This window comes from Rhipicephalus microplus, chromosome 4 (genome assembly GCF_043290135.1).
Source record: "Rhipicephalus microplus isolate Deutch F79 chromosome 4, USDA_Rmic, whole genome shotgun sequence".
NCBI lineage: Eukaryota > Metazoa > Arthropoda > Arachnida > Ixodida > Ixodidae > Rhipicephalus > Rhipicephalus microplus.
The window spans coordinates 218,711,734-218,731,850 of record NC_134703.1 but is presented as its reverse complement, the minus strand read 5'-3'; the positions used below and the strand labels follow the sequence as shown (position 1 = coordinate 218,731,850).

Sequence of the window (20,117 nt, the reverse complement as noted above, 5' to 3'; positions counted from 1 at the left end):
GCAACCAGTGATACGTGAATTGAAAGGATTGACTGCTTTGCAAAGCCGCTGTAACTTATCTGGCGCTGAAAACACCACTTTGACGCTGCATTTCTTCCCTATCTTTTTTTTAGCCGGTAGGAAATGTCATGCACGTAGGGTAAAACCACGGGTCTTTTTCGGTCGTTAGATTCCGGCTGAGCCTCGGAGTTGCAGCCTTTCTTTATCTGTTTTAATAGCTTTTCAGCTATAGATGCCAGTAGGATAGCTGGATACCCAGCACTCAAAAGCCTTTCAGCTTGAGCTGCAAAGCTGCGCTGCATGACATGATGACATGATTTCCTAAGAGGATTGATGAGACAAAGATTTGTGATGCTTCGCTTAACTAACTTGGAATGGGAAGAGTCATAGGGTAAAAGAGGTTTTCCGGTTCTAGGTTCAAATAGCGAGCACACATGGTCAGGTGAAAGAATTAAATTCAAATCTAAAAAGCGTGAGCTGTTGTCAACTGGCATCTCATGAGTCAATAAAAGTGGTTTAAAACATTCTTTAAAAGTCATTACAATCTGAACATGAAGTGGCCTTCCTTAATCAGGATAACCGCCTATGAATCTGTGATATGTGACGGTGAGATGTTGTGTGTAATCTTGTCATTGCGTTAGGGTGGTTTTGTATGCTTGCGCCGGTCTACATATTTGATGCAGTTTGACAATAAAGCTCAGTTGGAAGTTAGCGCTCTGTCCTCTTGTGTCGGTCTGCTCAGCCATTTCTTTTTCCCCGTAATGCGCTATACCAGTTCAAGTACGACGAACCAACTCGCCCAATCTTCAACACTCGTGGACTTCATTTCTTGTACATCGGGCTCCCTCCTACCTTCTTCCGTAAATGCATCTTTCATTGGTGACCTTGTCGCGCTCGCCGTGTGTCGTGCGCGCTCTTTTGCGTACTGCATTCGAGTCAAGCTCCTTCCACCCGATGTTAAAGCGCTCCTAGCAGGTTTCACACCGTCTGCCGGTCACGGAACGAGAATATGTAAGATTTTTCGCGCCGAGTGGTTGCGCCAGGCTCACTTCTACAGGGATGCTTTACGCCTCAAACTCCAGACTGCTGAAGGATTTATCAAGGCGAAAGTGAAGTGGCGAGAACTGTCTGCTTCAATTGACCAAAAAGCGGAGTACCTGTGGCAGCATATGCTCTTCCACCTTCGTGCCATGACCCCCATGAAGGTGACTGCAACGAGCAACCCTGTACACACATTGGGCGGTATTGTGCTCCCTGAAGCGGTTCGACGCGTATTGTGCCGCGGACCAAAGTTCGCCACAAAACAAGCCAATTCGCCGTACGATCTGCTCACCTACGTCAGGCAAGTGGCTCGACAGATTCCTGAGGGTGAAAGGGACAGGTGTGCTGCCAATGGCGTTGATGTGGTTTCGCGTTTCATGCCTTCGACCAAAAAACTGCCATTTAAGAAAGTCGTGGGACACTTAAAAGACAATTCACTAGCACTGTTACCTTCTGATAAAGAGGGAGGTTTTGTCGTTTTACCGAACTCTTTATTTATTGAGAAAGCGACCACAGCTGTTCATTCTGTCTTTACAGCTGAGGATGACACTTCCCTTAGCAAAGTTAAATCCCAAGCAAAAAAGCTGTGTGCCACCTTGGGTTTCGAAAAACTTGCCAAAGCAGTGGATTAGTGCAAGAAGCTCAGCCTTGATATGTTTTTTACGGCCAAAACACACAAGGTCAATTGTCTCTGCGGGTAATTGTGAAAGAGAGAGGAACATGGCAAAAAACTGTGGCATTATTTCTGCAAGAAAAGCTCAATTTGCTCACCATCGATGACCCCTTTTTAATTAGGAATTCGGACATTTTGGTTAACTTTCTCGAGCATAACGACAGGGGCTTAAAAGCACTTTCTGTTGATATAAAGGATTTGTATTACTCTTTGCCGCATGAGAAGTTGTTACAGTGTGTTGGTAATGCCATTGACTCATTTGGTGCTGTAACCTTCCAGAATCTCACGGGTGTCCATAACAGTAACCTCTTAGAGCTTCTGTCTTTTTATATCAAGTCGACCTTTGTATCTTTTAATGATCGTAAATACATACAGAATAGTGGTGTCTGCATCGGGTCATGCCTCGCCCCGATCCTTAGTGACATATACCTTGCATATCATGACCGTTTGCTGATGAGCATGCTTGACCAAAATATTGTCACCAAAATATGTTGTTACGTAGACGACTTTTTAATTTTCATCGACTGCAGCGACGCTGCCTGCCAGCACCTAACCGACGGTATTGTAATGACTTTTAAAGAATGTTTTAAACCGCTTTTATTGACTCATGAGATGCCAGTTGACAACAGCTTACACTTTTTACATTTGAATTTAATTCTTTCACCTGACCATGTGTGCTGGCTATTTGAACCTAGAACCGGAAAACCTCTTTTACCCTATGACTCTTCCCATTCCAAGTTAGTTAAGCGAAGCATCACAAATCTTTGTCTCATCAATCCTCTTAGGAAATCATGTCATGTCATGCAGCGCAGCTTTGCAGCTCAAGCTGAAAGGCTTTTGAGTGCTGGGTACCCAGCTATCCTACTGGCATCTATAGCTGAAAAGCTATTAAAACAGATAAAGAAAGGCTGCAACTCCGAGGCTCAGCCGGAATCTAACAACCGAAAAATACCCGTGGTTTTACCCTACGTGCATGACATTTCCCACCGGCTAAAAAAGATAGGGGAGAAATGCAGCGTCAAAGTGGTGTTTTCAGTGCGGATAAGTTACAGCGGCTTTGCAAAGCAGTCAATCCTTTCAATTCATGTACCACTGGTTGCTCAACCAAGCACAAAACTCGGTTTGTGCCGTGTGTAGCGGGGGTTGTTTACGCGATTCCACTCTCATGTGGTAAGTGGTATTTCGGCCAAACGAGGCGCTGCCTTAATGAAAGGCTAAAAGAGCACCATTATAATGTTCACAAAGCAATCCAGGGCCACATTGGAATTCACTGCCGCGATTGTGGATGTTCCCCCATGTTTGATCAATGTGAAGTGGTTAAAAAGCACCCGTAACAATTAACTCGGGAAATTATAGAAGCGCATTGTATAGCAAAAGCTGGCTAACAACACGCGAGTGATGTTATGCACTTTCCAGGCGATAGAGATGAGCCGACTCATTTGATCTCTGCTTCAGCAGTGCTCGCGCGCTTTCACCAACTTGTGAAAGTTACAATGCGCGGGGGCATGTAGTCAATTTAGACTTGTTGCGGAACATAGCAGGGACAGCAAGAAACCCGCCGAGTGTCCAAATAATTCCTATCACAATAACAACGCAGTTTTTTACTGTAAAATGAGTATTTGGGGTTAGCTCTGCCTTCAGTGTCCCTTTTGTTTAATTTGCGCATTTATTTTCCAAATTTTTGTATCGAACCTCCATATAACAAAACCCTCTTTATAACAAATTTTCCCTAAAATTTATCAATTTTTTTATATCCAGGTTTAACTATATATAATAAAAGATCTCTTCATACTGAACCCATAGGGCTCTATTATTGTAAAATAAATGTTAGAAACTTTTGTTCCGGTCATCGAAGTGGCACAGCCAACATGACAACCACGAGAAAATTTAGATGCACTCGCCGCAGCAGTGCTAGGCAATTAAGTAAAGATATTTTGATTACGATAGTAACTATATATATATACACCACGAGTTTTCGCCGTTGCCACCATGTCCCACATTAACTACTAGTTCGTATCATTCCTTGCACATCGTACGTTTGGCCCACGCGTAAAAGTGCACAAAATTGGGTGATAAACAATGCTCAAGCAGAGATCGAATGAGACAACCGATCTCTGTCGCTCGGAGGGCACAAGCTTTAGCATCCTACCGCGTGTTAGAACTGCCATGGAAGGCTCAAGCAGAGAGGAAACATAAAAGACGCAAATAAAGGGGATTGCTGGAGCAGCAGCCATGAACTTTGGTTTTAATCAAGGCTGTGGTTAGAATAGCTGGTGCACATGATATTGGCAACTATCAGCGCACGGCTTGTAAAACGTTCTACGTGGTGCGATAAGAGCAATTCTCCCTGGAGCGGATGTACTTATTCTCTTACACCAGCGTTTTGTAGCTGTGAGTGTCTCGATGTCAGATGCAAAAAAAGTTAGCTGTCAGCCTCCGTATTGTCACGGGGTCATGATATCGGCGAAGGCAGCAGCCACTGTTTTCAGGAGTGAATTTTTATTCAAAGTGCCAGTAAACAGCACCAAGGTCCAAAATTTGTTGCAAAGAGAAATATGTGCACTTCTTCATGAGCATGCTGCCGCAAGAATTTTGTGAATACGCGCTCTATTAAGGTGGTTTATAGGGGTAAGAACATCGGTTTGAGCTGGTTTCAAATTTTTGCGGGGCCTTGCCACCCTTCTCCCTCAAAAGGAGGGGAAGGCGTGGCCCGTCGTCATGACTTGGTTCTCTTTGGCAACGTGACATGAGGTCAGCAATTGACGTCATCAATGAACTCTATCAGTCACAACGCACTTCCGCTCGCTGAGATGCCTGGCTGTTACCTGTTCATCTGGTGCTGATGCTTCTCCGCACACCCAGTCACTCGATTTTCAGCTGACAATTTGCAGCGACACTGCGTTCCAAAGCCTGGACATGCAGTTGGCCTGATTTTTCATGAGTTAGCAGACTGTAACACCGTCTGGGAGCAGCAACAGAAAACACAAATAATGCATTTAAGCGTGGGTGTGATGATCGACAGGTGGCACGACAATCTGCTCATGCCCAAAAACTGGGCCAGCGACGTGTCCCGATTTCGATACATGGAGACTATGGGTGGTTTCCCAACTAGTATGATGGAATAACTCTGTCGTAGCTGTGAGGGGATACTGTGGGAACAACAACTATCGTTGATTTTACAACTGTTTGTTGAGACCTGGTTTAGACCAATCAATGAGCTGTGTCACATCGCCAATCACCAAGTTGATGTCACTGCACGTGGAAGAAGGTTGGTCAGGCGCAGAAAAGATGTGCGGGAATCGTTCTTCAATATGGTGGTTTTGTGCGACGCGCAGCGCTGTAATATTCAGAAAACGTGATCGCTACGGCCTACTTTGCAATGTGGGAAGCTTGTTTGGAGGGTCTAAAAGAAAAGTTGGAGCCTGTTGACTGGCCCTTTGAGCTAACCTGTGCCCGGAAAATGAAACATCACTTTACAAGCAATAGACCTTTGAGCAAACCTGTGCTTGGAAAATGAAACATCACTCTACAAGCAATACAAGCTGTAAACTTATAACAGCGAACATAGAGCGTCGGTCGTCGGTGATCTGCCACGCAGCAAAGTGCATCGACATTTACACACGTGCCATCGAAGATTCCAGCGTTATTACTAGCGGCCGCATAAGTTCCAGAATAAATTGTAATGCACTCATCGCGTGCCTAATATCATCGGAACATTCTAAGATTATCTAGATGGTCTCCAGTCATTCGAGTGCGGTTTGCGCAAGGCAGCGTAACGGGCGTAATGGTGCGGTAACAAAAATAAACAGGAGCACGTGCTGCATCACCACTAAAACATTACAAATTGTTGCTATGCAGTCATCACTTTGCCGGTGACAAAAATATTTATTTATTTTTTTCACTTTATATGGCAAAAAACTCACCATACCGTTGCCGAGCAGTCGTCGACCACAGCACGCGCTCGGTGGTTGCTTGGAAACGGTGCGGCAAGTTTTCTGCAACACCACTGCCGTCATTATAGTTTGCCTAACAGCTTAGCTGTTAAAGCATATTGCCACTAGTACAAGTTCTGAAAGTATTATTTCCATAGATGCTGGCAGGCTTGTATGTGCCGCTGTTCAGAAGAGGACGAAGATGCGCGTGCAGAGAAATACGATAAAGTCGTACTGCCGTTGTTCGAATCAGTTTGACGTCCTTGTGTGCCATTATCTACAGGTTACAGTTACGTTGTAATGTGACAACTGGTGGAGGCGCTGGGTAATAGTCTATGCACTGTTACCACGAGGAATATCTCGGCCCCAACATCGACGCCTTGGTAGAAACAGCCAGCCTTCGACGCAGTCGGCGGCAACTAGGCCTACCACCCCAATTCAGCCCTCTTCCGGAACGCTCCAGAATCATGGCATATGCGACAACTGCAAGCCAGACTGAACAGACCGTGACTCTGCCAGCTCCATGGCTACCAGCCTCTTGAACCCTAAAGCCCTTCCATGGGGAGCCCTATGAAAACGTTGAAGACTGGCTGGACCAATACGATCGAGTCGTTGTCGCCAACGTGTGGGACGAGCACCGAAAACTGCGGTATGTTTATTTCTACCTGGAGGATTCGGCGCGTATTTGGTTTGAGAACCAAGAGGCCACCTTGACAACCTGGCGGGTGTTTTGCACTCAGCTGCGGAACACGTATGATAGCGCCGACCGGAAAGATCAAGCCGAACGTCTCCTCAATTCTCGCAATCAATGACCCAATGAAAGCGTGGCCATGTTCGTTGAGGTGATGTCTCGTCTGTTTCGTCGAGCGGATTCTGTAATGACGGAAGACAAAAAGGTACGCATTCTGATGCGGGGTGTCAAGGAGCAGCTGTTTGCAGGACTTGTAAGAAACCCACCAGCTACCATGGCAGAATTTCGCCGTGAAGCGACGACAATGGCGCGAATGCTAAGACAGCAATCATCGCAGTATGAGCGGTCCGACAACCTTGCATGTCTGTCAGCACCCTTGGTCCCTTGGTAACACCTGATGCCACGAGCTAGAGAGACCTTGCTGAGCTAGTCCGTAGCATTGTATGCGACGAGCTACAAAAGCTTCACGCAGTGCCTTCACAGCCTCAAGTGGCTGCTCTGACAGACGTCATCCGTGAAGAGGTGCGGCAACTGGTACAACCATTAGTGCCACCTCCAACCGAAGCTCCTCTGCTAACGTACGTGGAAGCTGTACACACTCCTGCACCGGCAGCCAGCTATTTCCCCCGACCGACTAGCCTGCAGATGCCGCAGCACTTTTCGGGCCTGCCACACTATGAAAACCAACGACCGACTTGTCTGCAGATGCCGCAGTACTTCTCGGGCCCGCCACACTATGAGAATCCGCGACCTAATATGGGGAAATCTAGCGTGTGGCACGCTTCCGACAATCGGCCACTATGCTACCACTGTGGTGAGCCAGGTCACTTGTACCGGGAGTGCTCGTACAGACAGATGAGCCTACCTGGATTTCGGCCAGACGCTTGTCGGCGCAGGGACGGGGAACGACCCCGCGCCATCGCAGAATACTTAGCAAGTCTACCGTCTCCGAATCTTCAGCGACGCCAATCACGCTCTCCGTCTCCTTGACGCGTATGTCCGCGAATCAATACTCTACTTTCGCCGATGTTGTTGCGGGACGATCCGCTAGGTCCCCAAGTCCACGCCGGGGAGAGTCAGCGGTTTCCGGGGGAGGGACCGCTGTTAAGCTATCGTCAAAACAGCCTCCTCCGACCCATCCGCCGACCTTCGACGATTCCTTTCAGCCGACACCTCACATCGCGGACGAACCCGTTTATGCTGACATTGCCGTCCTTGTCGACAACCATCCAGTAACTGCTCTGGTCGACACCGGCGCCGACTACTCAGTTATCAGCGCTGAACTTGTGGCTGAACTAAGGAAGGTCACGACTCTTTGGGGGCATGGACCAAACCTTCGGACAGCAGGTGGTCATCTCTTGACACCAATCGGGAGATGCACTGCAAGGCTGCAAATCTGTGGGTCGACGTTCGTTGCTTCTTTCGTTGTGCTTCCCGAAGGCTCGCGGAAAGTTATCATTGGCATAGATTTCCTTCGCGAGCACGGCACTGTTATAAATCTTCGAGACTGCCTCGTAACGTTTGCTGACGACTATGGCCCGAAGCCTAGAGATACCGATCCGCAGAAGATTGCGCTTCGCATTGTCGACGACACCGTCACACTTCCGCCACGCTCCAGTATGTTCATTACTGTACAGGGTGACATAGACCATGACGGTAGTAGTATCGCTGAAGCCAACCTTTCGGTGCTCTTGTCTCAGCAAATCTGCATTGCCCGCGGCATAATTCACTTTAAACGTAGGACGACTGAGTTGTTGGTCACCAATTTTAGTGGAGCATACCAACATTTGGCCAAGCGAACAACTATTCAGTAGGGTTGAGAGCTGGGCTAGTTGGTGAGACATCATTTAACCATATGGTGTAGTAGCGCAATTTTCACGGGGACAAAGAGAACAAGAACACGAACATATGGTGTAGTAGCGAGTGTCGTGTGTTCTTGTTCTCTTTGTCCCCGTGAAAATTGCGCTACTACACCATATGGTTAAATGACGAACAACTATTGCTCATTTCGAAGCCATTGACGATGAAGCGTGTCCGACGATAGCCCGAATTTCTGCAGCCGTTGAAAGTGACACCGCGGAAGCCGATACAGTCGATGTCAATCCGAAGCTGTCATGTGCGCAGAAAGAGCAAATCCGCTGTATCCTCCGCATGTTTAGCGACTGTTACGCGTCTAGATCTAAGATAAAACAAACGCCAACCGTAAAGCACCGCATTGTCACTGACCATGCTGAGCGACCCATACGTCAGCACGCCTACCGAGTATCACAAAAGGAACAAGAGGCAATACGTTCTCAAGTGAGGCAGATGCTCGAAGATGGTGTAATCCAACCCTCGAACAGTCCATGGTCGTCCCCCGTCGTACTAGTAAAAAAGGACGGCACTCTCCGATTTTGCGTCGATTACCGCAAACTCAACAAAGTCACAAAGAAAGACGTCTATCCGCTACCGCGCATCGACAACTCACTAGACCGCCTCCAACGCGCCCGATACTTCTCCTCTATGGATTTACGCAGTGGCTACTGGCAGATCGAAGTTGATGAACGCGACCAAGAGAAAACAGCATTCATAACGCCTGATGGTCTGTACGGATTCAAGGTGCTGCCCTTCGGTCTGTGTTCTGCCCCTGCGACATTCCAGAGGATGATGGATACAGTGCTCTCCAGTCTCAAGTGGGAAACATGCCTTGTTTACTTAGACGACGTCGTTGTCTTCTCGCAAACGTTTGAGCAGCACTTGCAGTGACTTAGATCTGTGTTTGCTGCAATTCGCACGGCAGGCCTATCACTGAAACCAGAAAAATGTCATTTTGGTTACAACGAATTAAAGTTCCTCGGCCACCTTGTTAGCCTTGATGGTATTCGGTCGGACCCAGACAGAACATTGGCTGTCACAGATTTTCCACCACTGGCCAACAAACGTGATGTGCGTCGATTTTTAGGCCTCCGTGCATACTACAGACGCTTTGTGCCAAATTTCGCAAACATTGCCGAACCCCTCACTCGTCTGACAAAAGAAGATGTTCCCTTCGTGTGGGGCCCTGAGCAAACGCGCTTTCTTCGAGCTCCAGCAGCGTCTCCAGTCTGAGCCCTTACTCGGACACTATGACGAATATGCCGACACTGAACTACGCACAGACGCCAGTAACATCGGCCTTGGTGCAGTCCTCGTCCAGTGGCAAGGCAGCATCGAACGCCCTATTGCTTATGCGAGCCGGATTTTATCAGCTGCGGAAGCGAATTACACAACCACTGAAAAGGAGTGCCTAGCTGTTGTCTGGGCAATAGCTAAATTAAGACCGTACCTGTATGGTCGCCCGTTCAAAGTTTGTTAACGATCATCATGTGCTCTGCTGGTTGGCGAACCTTAAAGACCCTTCCGGACGTCTGGCCAAGTGGAGCTTATGCCTTCAGGAGTTCGATTTGACAGTTGTGTACAAGTCTGGCCGAAAGCATACTGACGCGGACTGCCTTTCCCGAGCTCCTCTTAAGACAGCGTCAAGTGATCACGATCTCAACGGCCGTTTTCTCTGCGCCATTAGTGTATCCGACTTAGCTGAACAGCAGAAGAATGATTCAGAGCTTCGACAATTCATCGAATTTCTCGAAGGCCGTACGCCGCATCCACCACCAGCATTCGCCCGTTCACTATCATCGTTCTGTGTTCGCAGAAATATCCTCTATAAAAAAACTTCGACCCTTACGCGACTGAGTACCTGCTCGCCGTTCCGCCAGCGTTACGAGCCAGTGTCTTGTCCGCCTGTCACGATGATCCTTCCTCAGGCCACTTAGGATTCACACATACCTTGGCCCGGATTCGCCAACACTATTACTGACCTAAGCTCAATCGAGACGTGAAGCATTACGTGAAGACGTGTCACGAGTGCCAGCGCCGTAAAGCACCACATCAGCGCCCCACTGTCTTTTTGAAGCCTATCACTCCTCCGACACAACCATTCCAAGAAATTGGCATGGATCTACTCGGACCTTTTCCCAAGTCTGGTGACGGCAACCGCTGGATTGTACTCGCTACTGATTACATGACGCGCTACTGCGAGACGAAGGCATTACAACGTGGCACCGCCATTGAGACTGCCCACTTTCTTATGAAGAACATCGTCCTCCGACATGGAGCACCAGCAGTTGTCATAACTGATCGTGGCACAGCTTTTACCGCCCGGATGATACAAGACGCCATGCAGCTTAGCGGCACAGTACATTGAAAAACTATTGCATACCACCCACAAAGCAACGGCCTTACAGAGCGACTAAACAAGACGATCGCCGACATGCTATCTATGTACGTTGACCAAGACCACAAAAACTGGGATGACATCCTCCCTTACGTCACGTTCACTTACAACACCGCTGTGCAAGAAACAACTGGATTCACACTATTCCGGTTGCTTCACGGCAGGGAGGTCACTATAATGCTGGATGCCATGCTTCTACAAGACAGACGCCAGATTAGTGTCAAGACGAATGAATTTATCAGACTGGCAGACGCAGCTCGTAAGCTTGCAGTCGAAAACATACACAAGCAACAATGCATCGACTTTTAGCGGTACAACGCTCGTCGTCGCGATGTCTCTTACCAACCCAGAGAACGAGTATGGTTGTGGACTCCCATTCGACAAGGGGCCGGTCGGAAAAGTTGTTACGCCGCTATTTTGGTCCCTGTAGAGTTCTCCGCCATCTCAGCGAAGTAAACTACGAGGTTCTTGACGAGGACATGGCTTGTGAATCCCGCCGTTCACAACAGCCACACGTCGTCCATGTTTCGAGAATGAAACCATATTACCAACGCTGACTATTCATCAAACTTCCTTGAGTAGACTTACAGTGATTGTGAACACCCCCTTGTGTACTGCTTATCGTATGTCTTTTCTTTTCATCTGGTAATTATGTTGTGACATCGGGACGATGTTCTTTGGGAAGGGGGGTAATGCCACTAGTACAAGTTCTGAAAGTATTATTTTTATAGATGCTAGCAGGCTTGTATGTGCCGCTGTTCAGAAGAGAACGAAGATGTGCGTGCAGGGAAAAACGATAAAGTCGTATTGCCGTTGTTCGAATCGGTTTGACGTCCTTGTGTGCCATTATCTACAGGTTACAGTTACGTTGTAACGTGACAATATAGAGAGTAGCATAATGAGATATTCACACCACAAACGTCACTTTAAAAAGAATCATGGATTGTGTTCACATTGCGAAAGATTCATGCATGATCCGAAATACGACGTTTGATCTGGACGCGGAATTTTATATGGGCGTGTCCTTTGAGTAGCTCACGCGTACTGCTCAATCAATGATAAAACTCTTGACTAAATTTGCGTTGCAGGCAAGATTGGCGCAATATGGTGCGATCGCCCCAGCACTTCAACTCCTGCGTTCTCTTTAGCTGGAGTTCTTTTCAACAGAGGTGGAAGTGGGCTTCAGTCTTTTGGAGCAGCTTTGGAAGCAGGAATATTATGGTTTTGGAGCAGATTTAGAGCAGTAAAAGGGGAGTTTTGGAGCAGCTCTGGAGCACCAAAAGCTGTATTTTGGAGCATGAGAATCAAGTTTTGGAGTAGATTTCTCGGGTCACACATCACTGTTAATTAGAATTTCGGCTTTCTCATAAAACGAAAAAATTTCAGTGGTTTTTACTAAGCATTTAATGCTTATCAAGTGACCAGACGTACCCCAAATTGATAAATATATTAAAAATTAACACATGACAGCTGAAAGCAAAGCAACTCAAAGAAAAAAAAAAACATAAGCAGCACTCTGGACAGCTACCAGACCTAAGGCGAATGAAAAAAAAAAATGCTGTCAAAATGTGGCAATGTTTCCAAGATGTGCATAAAACACAGCATCCAACAAGAGCAGAAAGTCAACTAGACTAGAGATGAACTAATAAAAGCTATTTTCATACTGATGAAGTTTGATGTTTTGTGGCGCAAGGGCCATGTCACGGCCAAAGAGCGCCAGTTCATCTGCTATTTTCATACTAAACCAATAGGGCTTTATAAAAATGAGTGTAAAGATTTTATGTTGCGGTCATTGAAGTGCTACAGCCAACATGAGAACCGCGAAAATATTTAGATGTGCTTGCCACACCATGCAATCAGTCAGTCAGTCAAGAACTTTAATATATGGTCCTGAGGAGTTTAAGCCACCAGGGTGCCCACGTGGGACATCCTAGCAGCCGCTACCGTAGGCGACGCCCGAGTCGGGGCGGGAACGTGGTGGCGTTCCGCCAGTTCTTGGGCCCTCTGGACTGCCTTAAGTTGGTTTCGGAGATTGGGGCTCCTGAGTGCCTCCTCCCAGTCGGACTCACTGGTGAGAGGTCCCTGAGGTAACGCGGGACATTGCCAGAGCATGTGCGCGAGTGAACAGTACACTTCTGTGCAATCTGGGCACTGTGAATTTATGTCTGAGTTATAATGGCTGAGTCGGCCCCGTGATGGGTACGATCTCGTTTGTAACATTCTAAAGGCTACTTCTTGCGCGCGTTCTAGTTTTGAATGGGGTAAAGGGTATCGGCTTCTGTTGTGTCGGTAGTGGGAGGTAATTTCATGGAAGGTGAGTAGTGGGTCATTAAACTGCACGTCTGGGCCCAGCTCTTCGGTGGCTGATTGATCGTCACGGCGGGTCAGTTCTCGTGCTCGATCATGAGCCATTTCGTTGAGGTTGGGTTGTTGTGGGTGAACGCCTTTGCCCATGTGGGCAGGGAACCAAGAGAGGTAGTGCGAGCCCGTATATTTCCGTGTTTGTAAAATGCGGGCTGCTTCTGGAGCGATGTTGCCGGTTTCGTAAGCCCGAATGGCGGCGCGAGAGTCTGTGAAGACATTAGTGAGTGAGGGGTCGGTCATCGCTAAAGCTATAGCAACTTGTTCGGCTATGGCGCTTGTTGATAGCCTAACCGAGGCGGCTGAGCGTAGGGCTCCGTCGCCATCTACTACCGCGAGTGCGAAAGAGGAGGAGTTACCGTATTGCGCTGCGTCGACGAATGCGGTAGAGTTGCGATTCGCGGCGGTACGGTTTAGGATCGCGCGAGCGCGGGCCAGCCGTCTGCCTTCGTTGTGTTGTGGGTGGACATTTCGCGGAAATGGGGTTACCATGTAAGTAGCTCGGACAACTCTGGGGAGGGTTACTGCGCGTTCAAGGCAGGGGTGTGGGGACATGCCGGCCTCGCTTAGAAGTCGGCGGCCTGCCTTGGAGGAGGAGAGGCGGATCACTTGGGCCGTGGTCTGGGCCTCGATCACTTCATCGATGCCGTTGTGCATGCCTAGTTGGTCGAGACGGGAAGTGCTCGTGTTTTGAGGCAAACCAAGGACTTGTTTAATGCTTTTGCGCATGAGTGTGTTTAGTTTCGTCTTTTCTACCTTCGTCCAGTTGTGGGCAGAGGCGACGTAATTGATGTGACTCATTAGGAACGCGTGGTATATGCGCAGAAGGTTGGCCTCTCCAAGGCCTCGTCTACGACCCGAGACTCGCTGAATGAGTCGGAGCATGTTCTCTGTTTTTGCTGTGATATGTTTAATTGTTCTTGCATGACAGCCAGTGGCCTCGACGAGGAGGCCGAGAATGCGTATGGAGTCCACTCGGGGTATTCGCTGCCCATCTTTGGCGTGTAGCGCTATGGGTAGATCACCTAAGGGTGTTAAGTTACGAACGCCTTGGCGAGATTGCCGGTACAGTAGCAACTCTGATTTTGTGGGCGACAAACGAAGTCCAGTGTTTTTTAAGTAGGCTTCTGTGGTATCGAGAGCAGTTTGAAGGGCTTGCTCCAACTCCGCCAATGAGCCTCCTGGGCACCAGATGGTGATGTCATCTGCGTATATAGCATGGTTTATGTTTGGGATGTCGCGGAGTTTGTCAGATAGTCCCTTCATTACTATGTTAAAAAGGAGTGGAGAAATGACTGCCCCTTGTGGTGTCCCGTTGGAACCTAATGTGTAAGTATCGGATGTAAGTTGCGATAAATGCAGCTGAGCTGTTCGATTTTGCAGAAAAGAACGAATGTACGCCTGGAATCTTTTACCGAGACCAAGGCTGGCAATGGATTCCAGTATAAAGCGGTGTGAGACGCTGTCGAATGCTTTAGTGAGGTCTAGGGCGAGAATGCCACGAACATCTCTCGTTTTTGAGTCGAAGATCTGTTTCTTTAGTAATAGCATGACGTCTTGTGTTGAAAGGTGCGGACGGAACCCGACCATGTTGAACGGAAAGAGTTCGTGATCCTCTATGTAGCGCGATACACGATTTAGGATGACATGTTCAGCTGCTTTTCCTATGCATGAGGTTAGGGAAATCGGGCGTAGATTGTCGAAGTTGAGTGGTTTACCTGGCTTTGAGAGAAGGATTACCGTGGCCGTGCGCCATTGTTCAGGTACCTGGCCAGTTTCCCACATGTAATTAATGTCTTTTGTGAGTAGTGTGATGGCTTGGTCGTCTAAATTTCGCAACAGGCGGTTGGTTACCTTGTCAGGACCGGGGGCTGATCTGCTGTTGAGGTTGTGTAATGCCTCCCGAATTTCTGACTCCGTGAAGGGTTCGTCGAGTTCGGGTATCGTTTCGCATTCTATGCACCACCACCACCACACCATGCAATTAAGTGATTTTTTTAATTACGATATGAACTATATGGACACTCGAAAGCTTTTGCCATCGCCGCCATGCTCCATGTAAACGACAAGTTAGTAACATTCCCCGCGCATTGTACATTCTACCCGCGTGTAAGATTGCACAAGCTGGGATGGTGAGCGCTGCTCAATCAGAGATTCAATGAGGCAGCCGATCTCCGTTGCTCACTCGGAGGGCGGCGCACGCGATTGTATTCCACCGCGTGTTACACCTGCCGTCGAATGCCAAAGCAGAAATAAAACACGCCACCCGTCTCGAACGAGCATGAAAAAAAACTTGGGGGAATGGGGAGGGAAGGGGCTCGGGCAGCAGCAGTGAACTTTGATTCCAAGGCATGGTTGCGATAAGCTGGCGCGCGCGCTATCCGCAAGCATCAGCACGCGGCTCGTAAACCCTTATACGTGGTGATCTCTCAACTGGAAGAGATTGTGAGATAAGAGCATTTCTACCTGGAGTAGCCATCTTTATTCTCTCACACCAGCGTTTTGTAGAGTGTCGCTATGTCGGATCCAAAAGAATTAGCTTTCAGCCTTCGTATTGTCACGCGGTCGTGATCTTGACGACGGCAGCAGCCACTGTTTTCACGAGTGAACTTTACATTTGGGCGAACTTGTGCCCGGAAAACGAAACGTCACTCTACGAGCAATACACAGTGTAGACTGATAATAAAAGCAAACCAGAGCGTCGGCCGTCGACAATCAGCCAGGCGGCGGAGTGCGTCCGCATTTATACATGTGCCATCAAAGATTCCAGCATTACCACTAATGGCTGCGTAAGTTCCAGAACTTAAATGTACGCGTAATCTCATCGGAAGGTTCTGAAATTATCCTAGATTGTTCTAAGTCATTCAAACCTGGTTTGCGCAAGGCAGCATTACAGGCACAATAATGTGGTAGCAAAAATAGAAAGGAGCGCGTGCGACATTACAAATTGTTGTTACTGCAGTCATCGCTTCATTAGTGAGACTGATTTTTATTTATTTTTTTCAGTTTATATGATTTGGCTAGCAGATTTGACATACACAAAGTCACATAATGAGGTATGCACACCAACGCCGCCTTAACAAGATTCATGCATCAACCGAAATACGACGTGACTAGTGAAACAGAACCAATAGACGTGACCGAACTAATTTGATATGGCCGCGGCTGCGTCCTTAGTGTAGCACACGCGTGTTGCTCGGTCGATGAAAAAACTCGACTAAATTTGACATTGCACACGCAAATTGCCGTTTAGGCTTAGCACGTCAAATTGGCACAAGACGGCACAAATGGCACAGCACTTCCACACTTGTTTCAGGGTTACCTGCTGTGCCGCTGCTTGCTTCTTCTGTTCTTCCATGTGTAATGCATATCTAGGCTTGGCTTGGCACACTGACGACTTCAGTTGGGTTCAGTGGGTTTTCACAGCAACAAAGATGACTTGTTGAGAGCTCTGTCATGTTTTCGACTGCAATCTGCTTGTTCACACAGAAACCTCGTTCTATTGAAGCCTGTCTATGGCTAAGCAGGAGAAAGACCTTGAGCACTTCTCATTATATTAAGATTAACGGGTGATGTTTTATTAGCGCACAGAGAATGTGAAGGCATTCACGGCCTCTTACATAGTTTTGCAGTTTTTTTTTTGGCAGAATTGAATATATTGTGCACACACTACCTCTTGTGCTCGGAAAGAAACTGTCAACTAAGCTGTTAAGCATAACTTCCAACCTGTTTTGCTAAAAAGCTCTTGGGAGAATCACACTGAAAAATACACAAGAAAGGCTGCACAACCATTGCAATGTTCAGGGAAAAGTTCGGTTTTGCAAGTGCAAGTGGGTCCTTTAGAAAAGCTCTGACGTTTTCGTATGCTCTACATTTTGGCATGAGCAGCCTGTGGTCACCTACAATTTCGGTGTAGTGCTTCAAGTGCACCCACACTACCAAGGCTCCTCCTTCCAGTACTGGTGCATTCTCGACTTAGGAGTGGTATACAAAAGGAAGTAGAAACAACTTACTGCCCGTCTCGTTTGTGGGAACAAATCGGAAATGAGTCTTTTACATGAGAGCCCAATATTATTTAAAATGAAAGACAATGCCTCATCGATTCTGCCTGCACAGGTTTCTTGGCTTCCACTCCAATGGATTGCAGCGCTGCCCGCACATGCATAATGCCGTTGATTTGGCCTAGCTCGAGACGATGCAGAGATGGCAGAATACCGAGATTTAGGGACCGTAGCTTGACCGAGCGATGCGCTTTGGTCATTTCAATTCATTTTCAATAGATTTATTTTCAATCGATATTAGTTGCCAGATGTTGTAACCGCTGTGCTACTTAAAACCGATACTCCCTGACGTCTTTCACCACAGCTTCCTTTCACGGTCATTCACAAACGAAAGGGCCTTTGAAATGAGTGTTACTTACAGATATACGTCATTATTTTTCTCTCATAGAACAAATCTCACAGCATTTTCAAGGATTACAAGGAGTACATGAATATTCGAGGAGTTTCAAGGGCCCTCCATAATTCCAGGATTTCAAGGGGCTGTGTGAACCCTGCTACACGTGCTAGACATATCTTTCCGAGTAAATAGTCTCCATATGCTCACGCGGCTACTGGAGACAATACAAGCTAAAGTTTACGTTTCTGGGTCAACCCTTAAGAAAAATGCTCCAAAAAGAAAGGTGCTGGACATGGTTGAGATAGGCCACTCACTGGTGTCGCACCGGTGTGGTCCATGAGGTGCAGCAGCTAAGGTTGAGGGCACACGATTCAACTCAGGGCTCAGGGCACTCTCAAAGTGGTGCAACTGTCGGCGGTACTTTCGCAGCAGCTTGGGAGGCCCCTCTGCAATTATCGCAAACACAAGAGGTTTAAATGGACACCCTCTGAAAAACAGACAGACAGACAGACAGACAAAGAACTGTATTGGTTTCCGAGAAACGCTGTTCCTTTAGAGCAACGTCGCGGACCGCTCCCACGGAGGAACGGGGAGGCCTAGCCTCACCGCCGTATCGAGGGCTCTCTGGACAGCCCGTAGTTGTGGTAGCAACTCTGAACTGCGTAAGGCTGAGTCCTAATCTTCTTCTGTGAGCCGACTTGGGTCCCGTAACGAGGGGCACTGCCAGGGCAAATGTTTTCATATATATATATATATTTCATTCAAAGGTGAACATTCGGGAGAAGTCTGCCTAGTTGGGATAGAAAACTGGAAAAAAAAAAAAGACAACACCAACCAAAATTTACTTCATAAAAAACGCGAAGCCTCTTTCTTCAGGGGTGAAACGGCTCGAGAAATACAGCATGGTTGCTTACTGTGCATGCGAGGTTTGCAATCACTTTTCGCATGTGTACCCATGAAGCGGTTGATGTTTCTCGCTATCTGCTGAATACACCAGGGTTTGAGAAGTAGCAACCGGCGAAGGTTCTTTTTCCTTTTCAGAATCACCGCGTTCCCAGGACTGATATGATGATCAACCGTTAGCAGTGTCCTGTCACTGTGCTTCGTTTTCTGTTTAATTGACAAATGTCATTCTTGTGTTGCCACATCCTTTCATGGAACTGAGAGAAACAGCGCAAAAAACGGCACAGTATGATGTACTCAGTATCATGTATCCTCAGTATCATCTACCAACTGGCCCTTAAGAAACCCTTTTATGGCAGTTCTTTCCCCAATGTTGGAAGCGGGCCAGATGACACATGTGATCCAGTACACAACGCCCTGAGTTTTTTCTGAAGGTATGCCGTCTTTAGGTCGAGGAACCAAACTGCCGATGTTGGTGAATAGCATGTGCGCAACTTTAACCCCTGCTTTTGTCAATATTATGGGCTATTGAGTCACTGGCCCCTGCATTGTAGTGCACTGACCAGCGGAGTTGTTGCGGCAATGTACATGTGCCATTTCCCCCTCTTTTCTCTTACAAAGGGCTCTGTGAATAAATGCTTTTGTATGTCTGTTGTGCCGAGAACGTGCATCATTTTCTTCCTGTCTTCCTTCCACTTCTGTGGTGACGAGCAGATTTTTTGAGCCCTGCTAACAAGGCTTTGCGCCAAGGAGAGCTTACGGCAGGTGGCGTGGTTCGAGCTGAAGTGGGGATAGCGTTCAGTATGAGTAGACTTCCTGAAAACTGAGAAAAAAAACTTGGTCCTTGCCTTCTCACCAGTCCATAAAAAAATGAAATAGCCAAATGGTTCTTCCATTCCGCTGTGAACTATATGTCAGGCTCAACGGAGTTCCAGCTTGTTGACCTCTCCAGACTTCACAACACAGAAGTTATCATCCACATAGCAAACAAAAAGCTTAGGTTTGGGTGAAACCACAAGCTATCCAGCACCATCCCTCGACCCAAAGACTGCGTGCCTGCAAAAAAAGCTCAGGGTGTCGTGTGCCGGATTGTGTGCGCCAAATGCCTCACTTCGTACATTGAAGAAAACAAGAACGTCTATGAAAGATGTATAAATCAGAGGCTTGCCTGCAGTCATTGCACGGGCTTTTTTGCCATACCATTCCTTTGCTACCCCTTGCCTCCTCCCGTGCTCTCACGATGGTGCATGGTGGTAGATGGTGCCGCGGACGTGTTCGGTTTGTGAAAGTCGGCGAGACCGAATCATGTGTGGAGGGTGGTGACACTCGCTGCGAAGTTGTTTGCGCTGCGTGGCGCACTTGTCTCGCACAAAAGCCGTATTTTAGGGATGACAACTATTCAGCCATAGGTAGCGTTGTGTTCGCGAGCGGTGATCACCACCATCATCATCATGGTTGGTAGAGTGGTAGCGCCGGCGGTGACCCCTGGCAGTAGGCAAGCCATGGTGGCGGGTGAGAGAGTTGAGCGAGTCTCTTTTGGCATAGAGCGGTGGCGCGGGCGACTTTCTCTCGCAGTGGGTCTGCCGTGGACGGCACCGCGGGCCGTCTGAGGTGGGCCCACGTGATGAGTCAGGCGTTAGCGACACCGCCTTGTTTGTCGTGTTATTTAATATTGTGTAAGGATGTCTTAGCATGTCGATAATGATTGCTGTTATAATTATTCGGCTGACTGACGATATCGTCATTCTAAATTAGTTACTGTGTGTATCATTTGGTTTATTCCGGCCATGTCTACTGTGTCCTTTGATTTGAACAGCGTGGCACTCGCCATTTCAAAGACCCCCCCACTGGAGCCCAACTGTGACA

The 20,117-nt window shown here is 47.7% G+C and overlaps 1 protein-coding gene across 9 annotated transcripts in view; it reads right to left on the bottom strand.

Annotated features, from left to right (window-relative positions):
* The window catches only part of LOC119172487 (nuclear factor related to kappa-B-binding protein), a 608,836-nt gene that overhangs the window by 376,063 nt on the left and 212,656 nt on the right, over nucleotides 1–20,117 (bottom strand). For 8 of the 9 annotated variants that reach the window (XM_075891782.1, XM_037423606.2, XM_075891784.1 and 5 more), the window contains one exon: nucleotides 17,663–17,794. The exons of the other annotated variant lie outside the window; for it this stretch is intronic. In XM_075891782.1, the coding sequence (XP_075747897.1) occupies nucleotides 17,663–17,794 (132 nt within the window). The remainder of the gene's footprint in view (nucleotides 1–17,662; nucleotides 17,795–20,117) is intronic. 9 annotated transcript variants of the gene reach the window in all.